General features: G+C 40.4%; 1 protein-coding gene across 9 annotated transcripts in view; it reads left to right on the plus strand.

Annotated features, from left to right (window-relative positions):
• The first annotated feature begins 6388 nt into the window (after positions 1–6388).
• The window catches only part of WWC2 (WW and C2 domain containing 2), a 203210-nt gene continuing 191935 nt past the window's right edge, over positions 6389–17663 (plus strand). For 3 of the 9 annotated variants that reach the window (XM_070757484.1, XM_070757485.1, XM_070757487.1), the window contains exon 1: positions 6475–6922. In XM_070757484.1, coding sequence (XP_070613585.1) covers positions 6792–6922 — 131 coding nt within the window. In that variant the 5' untranslated portion in view covers positions 6475–6791. Of the gene's footprint in view, positions 6923–7233; positions 7243–7311; positions 7386–7634; positions 7728–17663 lie in introns of those variants that run through there. The other 6 variants (XM_070757489.1, XM_070757482.1, XM_070757488.1 and 3 more) reach the window with 6 other exon arrangements.

A 17663-nucleotide genomic window follows, 5' to 3' on the forward strand; every position in this document is an offset into this window, starting at 1 on the left:
TGCCATAGATTCGCCAATGGTTGGGTATAGACCAATGGTTCCCAACCTTTTTTGGGCCATGCCCCACCTAAGCATCTCTAAAATCCTCATGCCCCCTTCCCAGTGATATATAATTTTTACTATTCAAAAAGTGAACTCCTACTCACGCAGAGGAAATCTAAACGGCCATTAATTCAGTTTGAAGAAGGTTCCAATTGCCCCCACTATAAAGCAAATAGCCTCCCTGTGGGGTGTGGGCCCCACATTGGGAACCACTGGTATAGACTATGTTTAGCTAGATTTTCCTTTAAAAAAAAATATCCTGCCTATAATTTCTTTAGCTCACTATTTCCCAGTATTTGCCTTCACTTCTGATAACTCTAGTTATGCATTTATGTATATCTGTAACAGTATAATGCTATAACAGTATGTTAAATGATCGATAAATATGTGAAAGATCAATATTATATTGTTTTTCTTTGCCATCCTTTGCTTACCTTCATCCCTAGTATTTCTTATTTATTTTTATATATTGCACTTAGAAACCACTAATCTCACTCACAAATTTGGCCAATGAGCAAATAGGTGTAAAAATCTATATATAAATATTATAGGAGAATGCAGTTGAAAACAATAATAAAAAATAAAAAGCTAGGGAGTGGCTTCAGGGCACTAGCCTGCTGCTCTGCAGGCCATAGGTGAGTAGACAGTCTTCAGATATTAATTTATTATTATTTATTATTTGGATTTCTAGGCTGCTCTTCTCCAGGGGACTCGGGGCAGCTTACAGCATTAAAAAAATACAAAATCGACAGTATAAAATCCTACTCTAAAAGCTATATTTGAAAATCCAAGTAATTAAAACCTCTCCTTAAAAACCCAAAGCATTTAAAACCATTAAAGCAACATTCATCTCATCAAAGTCATAGTATTTGGCCGGAGCAAGGTATCAGCTCTCAACACCCCCAGGCATGCCGGCAAAGGTGTATTTTTAAAATAGAATCTCTGGGGGGAATTGGTTCCAAAGGACCAGAGCTGCCACAGAGAAGGACCTTCTCCTAAGCCCCACCAGGCGACATTGTTTGGCTGATGGGACCTGGAGAAGGCTGACTCTGTGGGATCTTACCGGCCGTTGGGATGCATTTCCAAGCCACCGTGAGACTGGGGGTCCTCTTCATATCTGCGGGAAAATGTTCCAAGGGACAGGGCAACGGTGGAGAAGATTCTTTTCCTGAACCCCACCAGTCAGAATTCTTTAACTGACGGGGTCTGCAGCATTTATGTTTAAAATATAACTACATTTGCTTTGTAAATGTTAATTTCAGTACTATGTGTTAATAAAAGGAAAGGGAGTAAAGGCAAGTACAGTGGTAAATCTACTTAAGAACGTCTCTACTTAATAACTTTTCTAGGTAAGAACTGGGTGTTCAAGATTTTTTTGCCTCTACTTAAGAACCATTTTCTACTTAAGAACTCGAGCTTGGAAAAATTTCCCAGGAAATTTGAGAGTGGCACAAAGGCCCGGCCAGTTTCCTGCCATTCCCCCTTTAATCCTGGCCATCTGGGCTGCCAGAGGAGCCTTTTGGTGGCACTTAAGGAAGCTTTGGCAATCCAGAGCGAACGAAGCATTTTCCTTTCTCTGGGCGCTTGGACAGGGAATAAACCTCTGCTAGCGCCCAGAGAAAAGAAACACTCCCTTCACTCTGGGCAGCCGAGGAGCCACTAGAGCGAAGGAAAGGTGCCACTTACAAAGCGAATGAGTGAGAGGAGAGGGCAGACCTTCAGCATGGGAAGGAAAAGGCAGCAGGTAGCAGCAGCAGAAGCCAGTGTATGGGAGGCAACCTCGTGCCGGGGGTATTGGTATTGCTCCTCCTCACTGCCTCAGAGTCCTTTTTTTTTTTAAGCCTTAAAGTTTGGATTTTTAAAATTCCCCTCACCTCACTTTCTTCCTTCAGCAGCGACTGTCTTCCTCCTCTTCTTCCTCCTCCTCCTCCCACCCAAATTCCGAGCTTTTATTTCTTTCCCAATGGGTTTGCACGCATTATTTGCTTTTACATTGATTCCTATGGGAAAAATTGCTTCTACTTAAGAACGTTTCTGTTGAATCCTATGTAAATAGTTGCTCCTATGTAAAAAATGCTGTCTCTATGCAAGCTGTGTAAAAATAGAAGTCGCGCCTGATTGGCTCAGACGCTGACAGTTCTCTTTTGGTGGGAGCCGCAAAAGTATAAAAGGAGCGCCCATTCTCTGTTAAAGCCAGACGCGTTCCAGCTGAATGTCACTTGTCTTAAAGAGCTGAAATAAAGGAACCGTCTTGTTAGCCTCTTGTCTCTGGATTCTTCACTGGCGACGTCGGGTGGAAGAACCACGCTCTCACCATGAACAACCTGCCAGTCGGCCGGGCTCCTGAGTTCTTCGATCCGGAGAAATCCTCCTGGGACGCCTACATGGCCAAGTTCGAGATCTTCCTCGAAGCTGCCGGGATGAGGGACGCCGACACCGAACGGAAGCGGGCAATCTTCCTGAACTACTGCGGCTCAGAGATATTCGATCTCGCCCAGACCCTAACCGATCCGCTACCGGCCAACTCCGTCGCTTGGGACGTCCTGAAAACCAAGCTCGCCACCCACTTCAAGCCCACGAAGCCAGCCTTCGTGTTCCGGCACCAGTTTTCAAGAACGGGCCAGCTCGAATCCGAGTCAATAAACCAGTACGCTACGCGTCTTCGTACAGTGCTGTCAAAATGTAAATTTGACAACCCAGAAGCTCGCCTCACCGATGCCCTCATTTTCGGCATGAAAAATGCTACAGTCCGCAACAAGCTCCTCACAGAAGACGAGCCTTCTCTCCAAGCAGTAATCAAGCTGGCACAAACCGCAGAGGTCGCCGACGCGGCTGCCAAGGAGTTAAAGAAACATGACAAGCAGGAAGTCGTCGCCCAGATAGACTCCAAAGCTTCCCGCGCCGAGGCCCCAGATGACCTCAGCCCACCTGCCTTCACCGAGGACAGCTGTTTCCTGCTGCAACAGGACCAGTCGAGACAACCCAGATACCCTCGCCCTGTCGCCCCCTGCTCCGGCTGCCGAGGGAACCATCCGCGCCAATGCTGCCCTTTCCGGGACGCCATCTTCAGTTTCTACTTAAGAACCTGGTCACAGAACGGATTAAGTTCTTAAGTAGAGATACTACTGTAATAGATAACGCAGGAATAGAATGGTCTGTGTTGACCTGCAATGTGTATGGCAACAACATTTTTTCCTGCATTTGGCTTTCTTGCAGTCCAGATATAATAGTCCTGAGCAGAAATAAAATTTGAATTTGCATAATGTAAAGAAAACAACCATATAGAGTGGTACCTCAGTACTCGACCACAATTCGTTCCAGAAGTGTGGTCGAGAACCGATTTGGTCGAGTACCAAATTTATTTATCCCATAGGAAATAATGGAAATGGATTTAATTGGTTCCCAGCCCCTGTTAACTCGCTGGGAACCAATTAAATCTATTTTCTTTATTTCCAATGGGATAAATAAATTCGGTACTCCAAGCTGCAGGAAAGGTGGGGGCTGCTGCAATCCCGGCAGCTTTTGGGGGCTCTTTTCCTCATTGCTTCCTTTTATTACCTGTAAGCAGCTTCAAAAACTTTCTCCTTCCCTGTGGCTGCAACAGTGGCGGCTTCCCTTCCAGTAGCAACAGCGCCGGGAAGTCACGTAATGAAGGGAAGCTGCTGGAGCGGCAGCAACTGCTGAGATGGCTCCGGCGGCTTCCCTTCATCAAGTGATGTTCCCGGCGCTGTTGCTACTCGAAGGGAAGCCGCCGCTGTTGCAGCCACAGGGAAGGAGAAAGTTTTTGAAGCTGCTTACAGGTAATAAGAGGAAGCAATGAGGAAAGGAGCCCCCAGAAGCTGCCAAGATTGCAGCAGCCCCCACCCTTCCTGCAGCTTGGAGCTCTCTAAAAGCTCCTCAGCCCCCTGAAGCTGCCGGGATTACAGCAGCCCCCACCCTTCCTGCAGCTTGGAGCTCTTAGAGAGCTCCTCAGCCCCCTGAAGCTGCCGGGATTACATTTCGGATAATGAACAAAATTTTCTCTGGCTGTTCGGTATCTGAATTTTTGTTCAGATACTGAAGCAAATTTTTGCCGAAAATTTTGTTCGTTATCCGAAATGTACGAGAAACGAAGCGTTCGAGTACCGAGGTACCACTGTATATTGTTATCGTTAAAATAACTATGTTGCCACAAACCTATCTTTGCAGTACTAAGATTTGTAAATCCAAACTAGGCAGCTACTTTCACTTTTTTCTTATTATAGAAAGTGGAGCTTTGGGGTAGCAGAAGTTTAACTATTCCAATCTGGCACACAATAATATCATTTATATGCCAAATCAGTTTTTATCATTTGTGAATACAGATGTTGGAAAGAATTGTAGCCTAGAGATTATTATATGGAGAATGCATAGATACTGTATTGTTATAAAGTATAATAAACCGATTAGTTTTTGTATATTTGATTAACTTCTGGGATATACATAAGTGTGGTATTTGTATATTAAAATGTATAGCTTGTAAAGGGGTTTAAAAATAAATTGAATAAGTAAATTGTATGGAAAATTACAGAGAGCTATTGTAGAACATACCACAAATTTCCTAAGAAGTGGCTAGATAGAAGAATCATAATAGTGAACAAGCACACAAGCTTGAAGAAATTTTGAGTGTTTGTTCTCCTTAATTGGGCTCTGATTTTTGAAATGAAATACTATGGGATTTCTATTTGTTCACAGACAGGATTTCCCAGAACTGAGGGTAATAATTTTTTTTGTGCTTTCCATTATTCATATCCACCACTGAGCTACATCTTCATATCCACCACTGAGCTACAGCTTCATATCCACCACTGAGTTACATCTTCTGATCTAGTAGAATTAAGACTAGGCATATTGGAAGTATGCCAATGTTAATTCATTATGGCTTATCCCAAAATATGTCTATTGTTCTCCTTCTACCAAAACTTCAGCAGAGGGATTGAGGTCACAACTCCCAGAATGAATTCCCAGATTAAAGTTCTGAAAATTGCACCTCTATTAGTCTCAAGCACTGAATTCCACCTGAATTCCACACTGAGAGCACATAAGAAAAAAGAGCACCAAAGAAAATTCCTTCCATGTCCAATCACACTTGGCCATTAAAGAATTCTAAACTATTCTAAGCCAGAACTGCAAAAACTTTGTTTGTTACAGGACTACTAACTTTGTTTTGCTATTAAAGCTAAGCTTTATGTTGAAATATGTTTCTTTGCTAAGAGCACGTCTATAATTCATTGCCCAGTCTGTAAACAAAAATAATATAAAGTTAAGACATTACGGTGAAGAAAAAGTTTTTGCAGTTCTGGCTTAGAATAGTTTAGAATTCTTTAATGGCCAAGTGTGATTGGACATGGAAGGAATTTTCTTTGGTGCTCTTTTTTCTTATGTGCTCTCAGTGTACATAAAAGAAAATTTATATTTGTCAAGAATCATGAGGTACAACACTTAATTATCGTCATAGGAGTCAAATAAGCAATCAGGAAACAATATTAATAAAAATCTTAAGGATACAAGCAACAAGTTACAGTCATACAGTCATAAGTGGGAGGAAATGGGTGATAGGAATGATGAGAGAAAACTAGTACTAATAGTGGTGCAGACTTAGTAAATAGTTTGACAGTGTTGAGGGATTATTTGTTTAGCAGAGTGATGGAGTTCGGGAAAAAAAACTGTTCTTGTGTCTAGTTGTCTTGTTTCCGTGTGATCTGTGGGTATCTCAGTATTCTCGCAGTAACTTGGAAAAACATGACGTCTTCTGACTACAATCACAGAGGTTTGTGGCAGAAAAAAAAATCATCTCAGTCGAGAACTACAGTATTAGATTTTCACCATCAAATCTACGGAAAAACTTGTAGAGTGGGAGAAACTGTTTATTTTGAAAAAAGTTGCGCGCGTCTCACCTCCGCCTCTCCTTTTGGAATTTACGGTTCTCTCCCCCACCCCGCTCCCTCTTTTTGGGGGTCTTTTTTCTTTTCCAAAGTCATCTAGTCCAGTGTTTCCCAACCTTGGCAACTTGAAGACATTTGGACTTCAACTCCCAGAATTCCCCAGCCAGCGAATGCTGGCTGGGGAATTCTGGGAGTTGAAGTCCAGATATCTCCAAGTTGCCAAGGTTGGGAAACACTGATCTAGTCACTTGAAAAGTCACTTGAAAAAGTCACCGGGAGAACTTGGCGCTGCTCAGCTCTGCCCCTCTTCCGGCTCTCCCAATCTGTCCCACTCCCGGTCCTCCCCCCCCTTCGCCCCCGGGGATGTGCGTGCTCGCGCGTGCCTCTCCCTCTCCCCGCGCAACGCATTCTTGCCGGGTTGGGGCTCTTTCAGCCTTTCCTTCGAGTTAGCGGGGTGGCGCGGCGAGGGTTAACGCTCAGGAATGCGCCCGCCAGGAATGTGCATGCAGATGAGATGGATGCTAATCTCATGCTAATGAGTGGCTGCCGCCGCCGCCGCTCGGGACTGAGCCGGTTCTCCCCCTCCCCCCCGGAACATAAGCAGCGCCTGGAGCCCCCCCCCCCCGGACCCCCTGCTGCCAATACGGAATAAGGCCCGAAGGCGGCGGCTCCGTCCAGACATGGTGGACTGAAACTCAGGAGAGTTTCCTGGCCCATTGCACGGTTCTGCCTTCCTCCACCCGCCCAGAGGCTCCAGGGGAAGGAGGGGGCGTCTTTTCCCGCTTCCCTCCTTTTTTTCTTTCTTGTTTGCTGTCCCTATGGAGCAGCTAGACCCCGACTTCGACCATGCCTAGGAAAATGGGGAACGGGCAATTGCCCTTACCCGACGGCTGGGAGGAGGCGAGGGATTACGATGGGAAAGTCTTCTACATCGACCACAATACCAAGCAGACCAGCTGGATCGACCCTAGAGACAGGTGGGTGTAGATCGCCTCTCCAAATCCCAGTGCGCGAAGAGGAGGGGGGTTGAACCCGAGGTGGTGGTGGGGAGAATGGGCGTCAGGCGCATTTGTCCTCCTAAGTTTAGGAGGAGTTGAGTTTGTCCCCCCTCCCTTCACTACTCCCCCTCCCTTGTGTAAGGGAGCGTGTCGCATAGTTACATAATAAAGATAGTGATAACAACAACAACAACAACCACAACCTGCAAGGAAGAAAGGGGAAGTGTTCCCTTCCGCCCCAACATAATCCTGGTAGCGTGCGAGTTTGTGTATTTCTGGCATGCCGTTGTCTGGCAAGGGTGTGTATTGGAGACAGAGAGGGAAAGTAGTTCTGTAGGCTGAAAAGTGAGAAAGAGTGTCGTAAGAACACGGGCGAACATTTTCTTTCTTGTGACCAGAACCAAACACGGATCCATTTGTCAATCCAGATTTTATTTAATGAGTAGGTGTTGAAATGTTTCCCACCAGACTATGATTTGTCTTTAAGAAGTGAAACTGAGGTTTCCTCTTTTTATAAAACACCTAAGTGAAGTTATGGGATTTTAAAAAACAGGTTCCAGGGTGTTTTTTAAAAAAAATAAAAAATATTTAATTTTCATAGAAGCCCTTGCAATGTCTCTCTTGTGGCTATTAAAAGAATTGGGTCAAGTTAGAGGATTTTTAAACATAGTTTTCTCTTTACATACTACAGCACAAAGAAAAAAAGATGCTGGATCTCCAGAGATATTGGTATTCTGGGTTTTGAAAGTTTGGTTAGAATATAAACCATCTCCCTGATGAAAAGGTAAAATATATTTAACAAATCCTCTAGGTACACAATTAAAAGGGTGAAATTAGTTAGGGCATTTGCTCATCTATTTTTGGAACTGATTTCAACTGTAATGGGTTTTTAATTTTTCTGAAAACCTGGCTTAGTCCAGACAAAAGCATGTTGCCTTGTTCTGAGCCTCAGATTTGTACCATCTCATCCTCTTCAAGGTGAAGCCCTTGTAATGAAATTGAGAGAAGTCTAATCAGGCCTGGCATTTGAGTTTTTAGAAGTAGGCCTCAACTGAATCCTTTTCTCTCTCCTGGTCTCCCCAGATTATAAAAAGAGATTTATTAAAATAAGAGAGGAAGTTGAAGCATTTCTATAAAAATAGAGGGGAAAGTCTGTATTAATTTTATAATAGAATGCCTCATACTTAATACTTTTTATGAAGAAAGTAATAATCTTTTAATTGCCACCATCACAATTAAGTGATACTGAAATCTAAGAGATTACTTAAATTAACAAAAATGTTGCTCTAGTTTACACTATAATATTCATTAACATACATAATTCTTCACTCACTTTTCAGACTTATGTGTTGCTTATCTTTATGAAACTAATAAAATCTAGTATTGCTTAACTAATAAAAGCCATTAGAAATTTATGTCACAAACCATGCTGAATGATTAATGAAGGACTTGTTTTAAATTTCCTGGTTGAAATAAGAAAGGGTAGCTGTGACATTTCTGATAGTATCAGATTCGTTGTACTTCTATATGAAAGTTGTTATTCTGCAGTGTCAGAACTTCTTCCCTTATAAATGGGTTAATAAAATGGATTATATTTAGAAATATTGACATGACAATTTGCATTACAATTTCTGTAAAACGTAGAAAAACTTCTTGAACAAAATAGAAGCAATCCTTGACATGATTGGGTATTCAAGTATATACATACTTAGTATTTTAACTTATTCGGCATTTTCAATTGTTTTATTTTAGCTGATCTTACAACTTTTTATAGACTAAGCATTTTTTTCTGAAAACAAATACAGTATATGGTGCACATTCAGATTTCTTGATATTCAAACTAAATAGTAGTTGTGTTGTCTAAACATGTGACTACAACTAATCCTACTTTTGGGTTTTTTTTCACCTAAACTACAAATACAACTCTATAATCATGTCTTTTTTCAATAAGGGAAAGACATATAACTTATATTTTGTGATAATGGGGCTTGAAATAACTACTATTTTATTACTTATTTCAGAAGGCTTGAGACATTTTCAGCTCTTAGCTTGACTGTATTTTCTTTCAGAAAAGCTAATGAAGTGAAGTCCTTGTTTAAATAGTGTAGGAGACAGTGTTTGGAGTAACTCTATTAATGCCTGTCAATCTCTTTACTCACTGTTACAAAACAAACAGAAAGAGGTTGTACTTGGTACTTGAGATAATCAATAACTAATGTATAGGTCTTGACTTCAGACAAAATTATGTACAAAAAGAAGGAAAAGTAGGTAATTAATTTCCTTTTATTGGAATTAATATATATATACATAGTTTGATTCTCACTCTTTTATAATACAGTCTAACAGGTGAACTTCCTATTTGAATTCTACAGTATGTGATTAAATTTGAAATTAAAGCTTATTGCGATTATCATGCACTTACTCTCAAGAAAATATATATGAATGTATATATCGTGCAGATTTGTTTTGTATGGTTACCCAAAAGCAAAGAATCTACTTTCAATCCTTATAGCCAGGTATATTGGATCATAGTTGGCATATTTTTATATGCAGATTTATCCATACTAGTGGCACTTAGATTATTATAATCCTTTCTATCTGAGGCTGCTTTGTAAACCACGTGGAAACAATACCCTTGCTGCAGTTTGTATTATTATGGACCAATTGTGATTTGCTTATAAACTATACTGATGCTAGAACTGCATTGATTACCTGTTTGCTTTGAAATAAATTCAAGATGCTTATTTCACTTTTAAAACCATGGCTATTGTAGTTTATGACATATATATCTTTGGAATTGCTTTGTTTCAATTATTTATACCCATAGAAAATGGTAAAAAAGGCTTCTCTAGTATCCCTTCACTTGGATAAAGTAACTTTCAGGGGCTTGAAGGTGGGACATTTCAGGTGTTGCTCCTGTTCTTTGAAACAACATTCCTCCTAAGAATTCTACTTTGGGGTAGTTGAGTTGATTGTATCTTTGGTTTAATTGCGTTTGTTTATTGGAATTATGAATTACAGTATCTCTTACTTATTTTATTTGTATGTATACTTTGAGCCTTATTGTATAGAATAGGGCAGTGATGGTGAACCTTTTTTCCCTCGGGTGCCAAAAGTGTGCGCATACGAATTGTCACATGTGCCCAGACACATAATATAATGTCCATCCCATGTACTATCCCTGCACATGGGCGCATGACCCACCATGCATGCACGTGGGGACCCCTCCCCTGTTTTGGTCTCACATCCCAAAACAGCGGTGGGAGAGGGGAAAAGCCTCTTTCCTGAAATGGAGCTGGGAGGGAGGAGAAAGCCTCTTTCCCCAGTTGGAGCTGTCAGGGAAGGGGGGAGCCTTGCGTGCCCAAATAGCACTAGGTGGAATCTCCAGAGATCTGGGAAGACACGGGCTGCAGAAAGTAAGGAGAAAGCATGAGCTTGTCTGACCTGAAAATTAGCTTGCCAGTGGAATTGGTCAACGGCTCTTATGCGTGAGTGATCCCGCTATATAGAGCACTGGTGAGACCACATTTAGAATACTGTGTTCAGTTCTGGAGACCTCACCTACAAAAAGATATTGACAAAATTGAACGGGTCCAAAGACGGGCTACAAGAATGATGGAAGGTCTTAAGCATAAAACGTATCAGGAAAGACTTAATGAACTCAATCTGTATAGTGTGGAGGACAGAAGGAAAAGGGGCGACATGATTGAAACATTTAAATATGTCAAAGGGTTAAATAAGGTTCAGGAGGGAAGTGTTTTTAATAGGAAAGTGAACACAAGAACAAGGGGACACAATCTGATGTTAGTTGTGGGAAAGATCAAAAGCAACATGAGAAAATATTATTTTACTGAAAGAGTAGTAGATCCTTGGAACAAACTTCCAGCAGACGTGGTTGGTAAATTCACAGTAACTGAATTTAAACATGCCTGGGATAAACATAGATCCATCCTAAGATAAAATACAAAAAATAGTATAAGGGCAGACTAGCTGGACCATGAGGTCTTTTTCTGCCGTCAGTCTTCTATGTTTCTATGTTTCTATGCCTGCAGTGAGGGTTCCATGCCACTTGTGGCCTGGGTGATAGGTTCGACATGATGAGAATAGGCATCGAAGCCACTCAGAATTGATTATATTAGGTACAGAACCTGCAACTGGAATGTATACAGCCATGCGTTTAATGATGGTTCAAAGTTATGATAGCCTTGGAAAATGTGACTAATCATCTGTACTTGCACTTCAAACAGTCAAGCCAGCCCCAGAATCACATTTTTGTAATTATGGTGCTTGGCAAATTGACTCACATTTATGACAGATTATAGCATCCTGTGGCTACTGATCACAGTTTGCAACTTTATTTGCCAGCTTTCAGCAATTCATTTTTTGGATTCAGTTAATGACTATGTGATTCATTTAACAACACGATTCATTTAATGATCACCATAAAAATTATCAGAAAATCAGCTCCAACTTGATTAATGATTCTAGTTATTTATGATGAAAATCCCAGTCCCAATTATGACAATACATAATCCCAGTCCCAATTATGACAATACATAATGGCATACTAGTTTTAATACTGCACATATAGGGGTCAAAAATTAATCATAGATACATACTGTATTTCCAAAAAAGTTGATATTATTAAGACCACTATGAATGTTGCATTGCAAATGATTACATTTCCATTATAGGAAGAATATTTTAACTTTCTATTAGAAATGGCTCAGATTCATGTGAAATATTATATGGCAATATTCATCAACCCCATCATAAAAACAGTTCTAGCAACAAAAACAGAAGATTTGGGATGGATCTGGTCTTTATTATAGTAGCTCCAGACATCAAGACAGGCAGTCCATCTATGATTAATTTTTGACCCCTATATGTGCAGTATTAAAACTAGTATGCCATTTGACGCAGTGTCCCTTGGTGGCTCACAACAATAAAAAATTACAATCAAATCACTGAAATGTAAGAGATAAAAGAAAAAATATGGCACGCCCAATGAAGTCTTTCCGAAGGCCAGGGTGACACGCCAGGTTCTCATGGCTGTTCTAAACAACTTGGTTCAGAGGGCAAGTGCTTTTATAGGCAAGACAGATTTATAGAGTCTGGATAGATGGCATGTCTAACTAAAGAAACCCAGAGTACATCAACCCTGCAGAACTGAATTAGTCAAATTATGTGGTACCTTGATCAATAGTAGTAACTGTGAGAGGGATCTTGGAGTCCTAGTGGACAATTATTTAAATATGAGACAGCAGCATGCTGCACCTGCCAAAAAAGTCAACACAGTTCTAGGCTGCATTAACAGAGGGATAGAATCAAGAAGACACAAAGTGTTAATACCACTTTATAATGCTCTGGTAAGGCCACACTTGGAATACTGCTTTCAGTTTTGGTTGCAAAAAGGATGTGAAGACTCTAGAAAAAGTACAGAGAAGAGCAACAAAGATGATTAGGGGACTGGAGGCTAAAAGATATGAAAACGGTTGCAGGAAATGGCTATACTGTATTTAGTTTAATGAAAAGAAGGACCAGGGGAGACATGATAGCAGTGTTCCAATATCTCAGGGACTGCCACAAAGAAGAGGGAGTCAACCTATTCTCCAAAGCACCTGAGGGTAGAAGAAGAAGCAATGGATGGAAACTAAACAAGGGGAGAAGTAACTTAGAACTAAGGAGAAATTTACTGACAGAACTACAATAATCAGTGGAACAGCTTGCCTCCAGAAGTTGTGAATGCTCCAACACTAGAAGTTTTTAAATGTTGGATAACCATTTATCTGAAGTGGGTAGAGTTTCTTGCCTAAGCAGGGGGTTGGACTAGAAGACCTCCAAGATCCCTTCCAACTCTGTTATTCCATTGTTATTTCTATATCATAAATAGGCATGCCATCCAAATTTCTAGTCATGCTCTTCCAAATACAACATCTTCTATCTCTCAGTATCTTTTGACCAAATTAAGCAGCAAATCAGAAAATATACTTAAATCTGACAAGGCTAAACTTCTTTCTTAGCATAACATGGAACTACCATATATACTTAGCTCTCGTTTATTATTTTTAATCTTGCCAAACAAATGGGTTCATCTCTTTCTGCCATTCTTTGAATAAACAGTCAAAATAGTTGTAGTTTGTAAAGCATTCTGAATATTCTAGAGCAGCGATGGCAAACCTATGGCACGCGAAGCCATATCTGCCGGCACGCGAGCCGTTGCCCTAGCTCAGCTACAGCATGCATGTGCGCACTGGCCAGCTGATTTTTGGCTCTCACAGAGGCTCTAGGAGGGCATTTTCGGCTTCTGGGGGGATGGGGGAGGGCGTTTTTGCTCTCCCCTGCTTCAGGGAAACCTCTGGAGGCTGTGGAGGGTGAAAAAGGGGCCTACTGGGCTCACCAGAAAATGGGGAAGCGAGCTGTTTCTGGCTTCCAGAGGGCCTCTGGAGCGTCAGGGGGGCAATTTTCACCCTCCCCAGGCATTTAATTATGGTTGTGGGCACTCGCGCAGGTGCAATATTATGTGCTCATGTGCTTTCGTTACCTGACGGAAAAAAGATTCGCCATCACTGTTTTAGTGCAAGGGTTGAACTCATGATTTATTATATCTGCTAAAAAAGTCATTTTTTGTGTGTGGGGTATCTCTGATTTTTTTTTCTATATTTTTATTTTTTATATTTCTATCTGCTATTTCTCTGTGTATTCTGACTCTTTCTAGTCTCTTGACTGCTAGCTTTTGCTTAGGTTTTTTTAAATAATTGTTTTCAGAAACATTAGTAAGGTTATATTAAAAAATGAACTATAAGATCAATTAAACATGCAAATGAAGTAGTATCAATAATAGACATTCCAAACTCTTTTGTGAAAATCTGTTCTTCAACTAGAAAGACATAAATCATAAACTGATACTTTATACTTGGGTATAGGAAACATGAGATTGCAAAAAGCATGCTTTGCACATCTTAATTTAATGGCTGATTTTAAGGTTAAAATTATTGATTTATACCAATGTTTCTCAAATTTGGCAACTTTAAAAGGGGTGGACTTCAACTCCCCAGCTTCCATTCTCTGGAAATTGAAATTTCTCCCTCTTCTAAGTTGCTGAGTTTGAGAAACATTGATCTATACTTTTGGGTAATATAGTCTAAGTAACTGGGCATAAGCAATTTTTATAGCTTTTGCCTGTAATCTTGGGAACTACAAACTGAATGCAATACATTCTGATAACCTGTACAAAAACCATCTAACATAATTGGGCATACTGTTATCTGTAAATAGCATCTCCTTTGCTTTGGGGATTGTCAATTTGGTTTCTTTCATGCAGTGTTCAAGGTTTTTTGTTTTTCTCAAAGCAGCAGTCTGTTAGTGTTCAGGAAGAATAACTTGTAAGAGTCCAGAGTGATATATGAAATAGATTTTATCAGTGTTGAGAAAAAAGAGAAATAGTTTAATAATTCACTGTAACAATGAAATGGAATTCTAAAAAGATGGTGTGCTGCTCCTTTTCACTTGAGTTACTTATAGTATAAAACTTCAGTTCTAAAGCAAATGTGCAATTTAGTATCGTGATTTATGGTCATGCACTTTTCTTAAAAGGGAAATCCATAATTCTGTTGCAGGGTGTACATTATTCATTAGGATTAGGATAGCTCCCATTAAAGCTTTGTGAATGACATGATTAACTATTTGTTTAAAACCCTCCTGTAATACCACTATGTAATTCAGCTACTTTAGCTTCAAGAAAAACATGTTTTCTTGATATTTTTAGTCTTTAACATACAGAGTGTGTTCCAAAAGTAATGCATTTGAATTTCCTGCACCGCTCCTATTGGTCGGAGTGGTACCGAAGCACTTGGAGTAAGTGTGGGGGACGGGATGCTAAGCTTTGCTGTGAAACTGGTCTCAGTGCTCTCCAAGCTGTGGAAGTGACAGGATGTCAGTTATTGTAAACCTCTGCGTGCCGACCGTGTCACGAAAAAAATGGAATTGATGACCGAGCAATGTTACGTGCTTAAGTTTTGTGCTAAAATTTCTTGAGGAGACTAACAAAATGATTCATGTGGCTTATGGGGACTCTGCTCTGTCCTACTCAAAAGTTTCGAGGTGGTTAAAGGCCTTTAAGGAGGGTCGGGAAGAGGTTCACGACGAACAACGCTCTGGACGTACATCAACCAGCAAACCCGATAACAATGTGGCTCGTGTTCGACAATTGTTGGACTCTGACCATCAATTGAGTATTAAGATGGTTGCCAATGAACTGAACTTGTCATCTACTGTTGTGTTTTGCATTGTTACTGAAGATATAGTGATGAGGAAAGTGTGCACCAAGCTTGTACCCAAGGCGTTGTCAGACGACCAAAGGACCAACCGAGCAGAAATTTCAAGTGAACTTTTGCAACGTATGGAAATTGAACCTGATTATTTGGACAACGTCATCACTGGTGATGAAACCTAGGTTTTTGAATACAACCCAAAAAGAAAATGCCAAAGCTCTGAGTGGCACACCAACCGGTCCCTCAAGCCCCAAAAGGCAAGAATGAGCAAATCAAAAGTGAAAACAATGCTCATTGTCTTTTTCGACAGTAAAGGAGTGGTCCATAAGGAGTTTGTTCCTCAAGGACAGACAGTTAACGCTGCCTACTACGTGGATGTGCTGGAAAGACTCTGAAAAAGGGTCATCAGGACGAGAAAAGACATCTCCACTACCTGGCAACTCCATCATGACAACGCGCCTTGCCACAACGTGCTACGAGTCTGCGAGTTTCTGACCAAACACCAGGTGCCAACGCTGCTGCACCCCCCCCCCCATAGTCCTGATGTCGCCCCAGCAGACTTCTTTTTGTTCCCTCGTATTAAGGTAGCCCTGAAAGGAACCTGTTTTTTATCCAAAGAAGAGATCCAATCACCCGTGACGAAGACCTTGCAAGAGGTCCCTGAAGACGCCTTGCATTACTTTTGGAACGCACCCTGTAGTAGGTGTAAGTGTTGGTCATACTTAATTTAATAATTTTACAAGAGTTGAAGCTAAGTGCAGCATAGTTCTTTTGATTTACACATAAGCCAAAGTAGTTATTTATTGGGCAGATAATATGACACTTTTTCCTGCATGACAAAACTAAAGAAAACTAGCTGGTCAGAATAGATTTAGGTAATAAAATAAGAGATGTAAAGGAGTTCTGAGAAGAGGTGCAAAATGTGTAAGCCAGGAGATATATGTGAAATGGGTAAGGAAATGTGTGTAGAATGCAAGAAATTTCAATTCTACAGCTAGTTATTTCATCCACTGTCTTTTCCACAGTGGAAATTTTTTCTAGAATCATGGAGCTATAAGAACACTTTTGGTAATTATCTGTTCAGTAATTTAGACAATTTCTTTGTTTACTTATTTTGAGAACAAAATACATTGATCAATACTATGTACATCTAATTATTTGTGTGAAAAAAAATTTGTAAAGAGGCAGAATTATAAATATAATAAATAATATTAAAAAGAATAGTTGTATTGAAACATTACAACTGTACTGTTGCAAATGTCTTGTGATTGAGGGCAAAGATCTTGTAAATGTAAAAAAAAAGTTTCCAATCCTAAAAATCAAACTAAACCTAGTCATGGTCTGTTGCATGGTTGGCATGCATCCATAGAATGCACAACGAGTGGTAAGAAGCAACAGCCAGCCTCGGTGCATACTTAGTATAGAGTAAATTGCATTGAAGGGATACTGAAAACTTGCTGACATCTAACATTTATCTGGATTTCTTGCAGCCCAGATCTGGTAATTCTAATACTGATGCAACTTACTGGTGCTTCTTTATCTCTGAGCTGCTTCTGCTGTAGTTTCTTCTCAGGAGCAATTTGCGTGGAAATCCCTCAGCAAATGAAATGGTCTATTCATTCAATGTAGCTACTAGGTCCTTACTTCATGATAGTGTTGGGATAGGTGATTCTATCTGAGAGGTGTATCCTAGGGACCGAGGATTCTGTCTTAGCACATTATATAAAATTTATTTTGATTTTTTTTTACAGGAAATAAAAATTAAAAGAAGTTCCCTCTCATAGATTATTTATTTATTTATTCGATTTCTATGCCGCCCTTCTCCTGAGAGTCATTTTTTCTTTAGAAAAAGCAATAAATTTAGTCTTCTTTCAGAGTAGATTCATGCATTCCTATTGGGTGGGTTCCCTGCCATGGAAGTGGTTCGCTCATGCACATGACCCATCACATCGCACAAATGAACCTCTGTGCATGCACAAAGACCTCTATGCATGCACCGAGGGTTCTTTGCTGGCCATGGTGACTGGAGAACCGGTTCGGGGGCATGAACTGCTGGCCATTGCTGCCGTTTTGGTGAGCGAGTGGAAATTTCCACCATCTGTACGTGAGACCTGGTCCAAACCGGCAGCAACCCACTGGTAGCAACAGCTTTTAATGAACAGATATATAATTTTATTGTTAATAGTTCTCATATTTTTATATAATGTAAGCTGTCTAATCTGGCAGGAACAGGCAACATACAAAAGTTTCAATTCTATGGGTTAACCGTATTTTCCAATTTTTCCATTTCCTAAAAGAATCAGCAATGATTTTTGGAGGGTAAGAATGGACAATGATTTTTCTTTATGCTCATTCTTCCTGTTGTAAAAATGTAATCTTGCAAATTCTTGCTGTGGCTTTGAACTATTCTTTTCCTTACATAGGTAATCCTTGACTTACGACCACAG

Source organism: Erythrolamprus reginae, chromosome 7 (genome assembly GCF_031021105.1).
Source record: "Erythrolamprus reginae isolate rEryReg1 chromosome 7, rEryReg1.hap1, whole genome shotgun sequence".
NCBI classification, from domain to species: domain Eukaryota; kingdom Metazoa; phylum Chordata; class Lepidosauria; order Squamata; family Dipsadidae; genus Erythrolamprus; species Erythrolamprus reginae.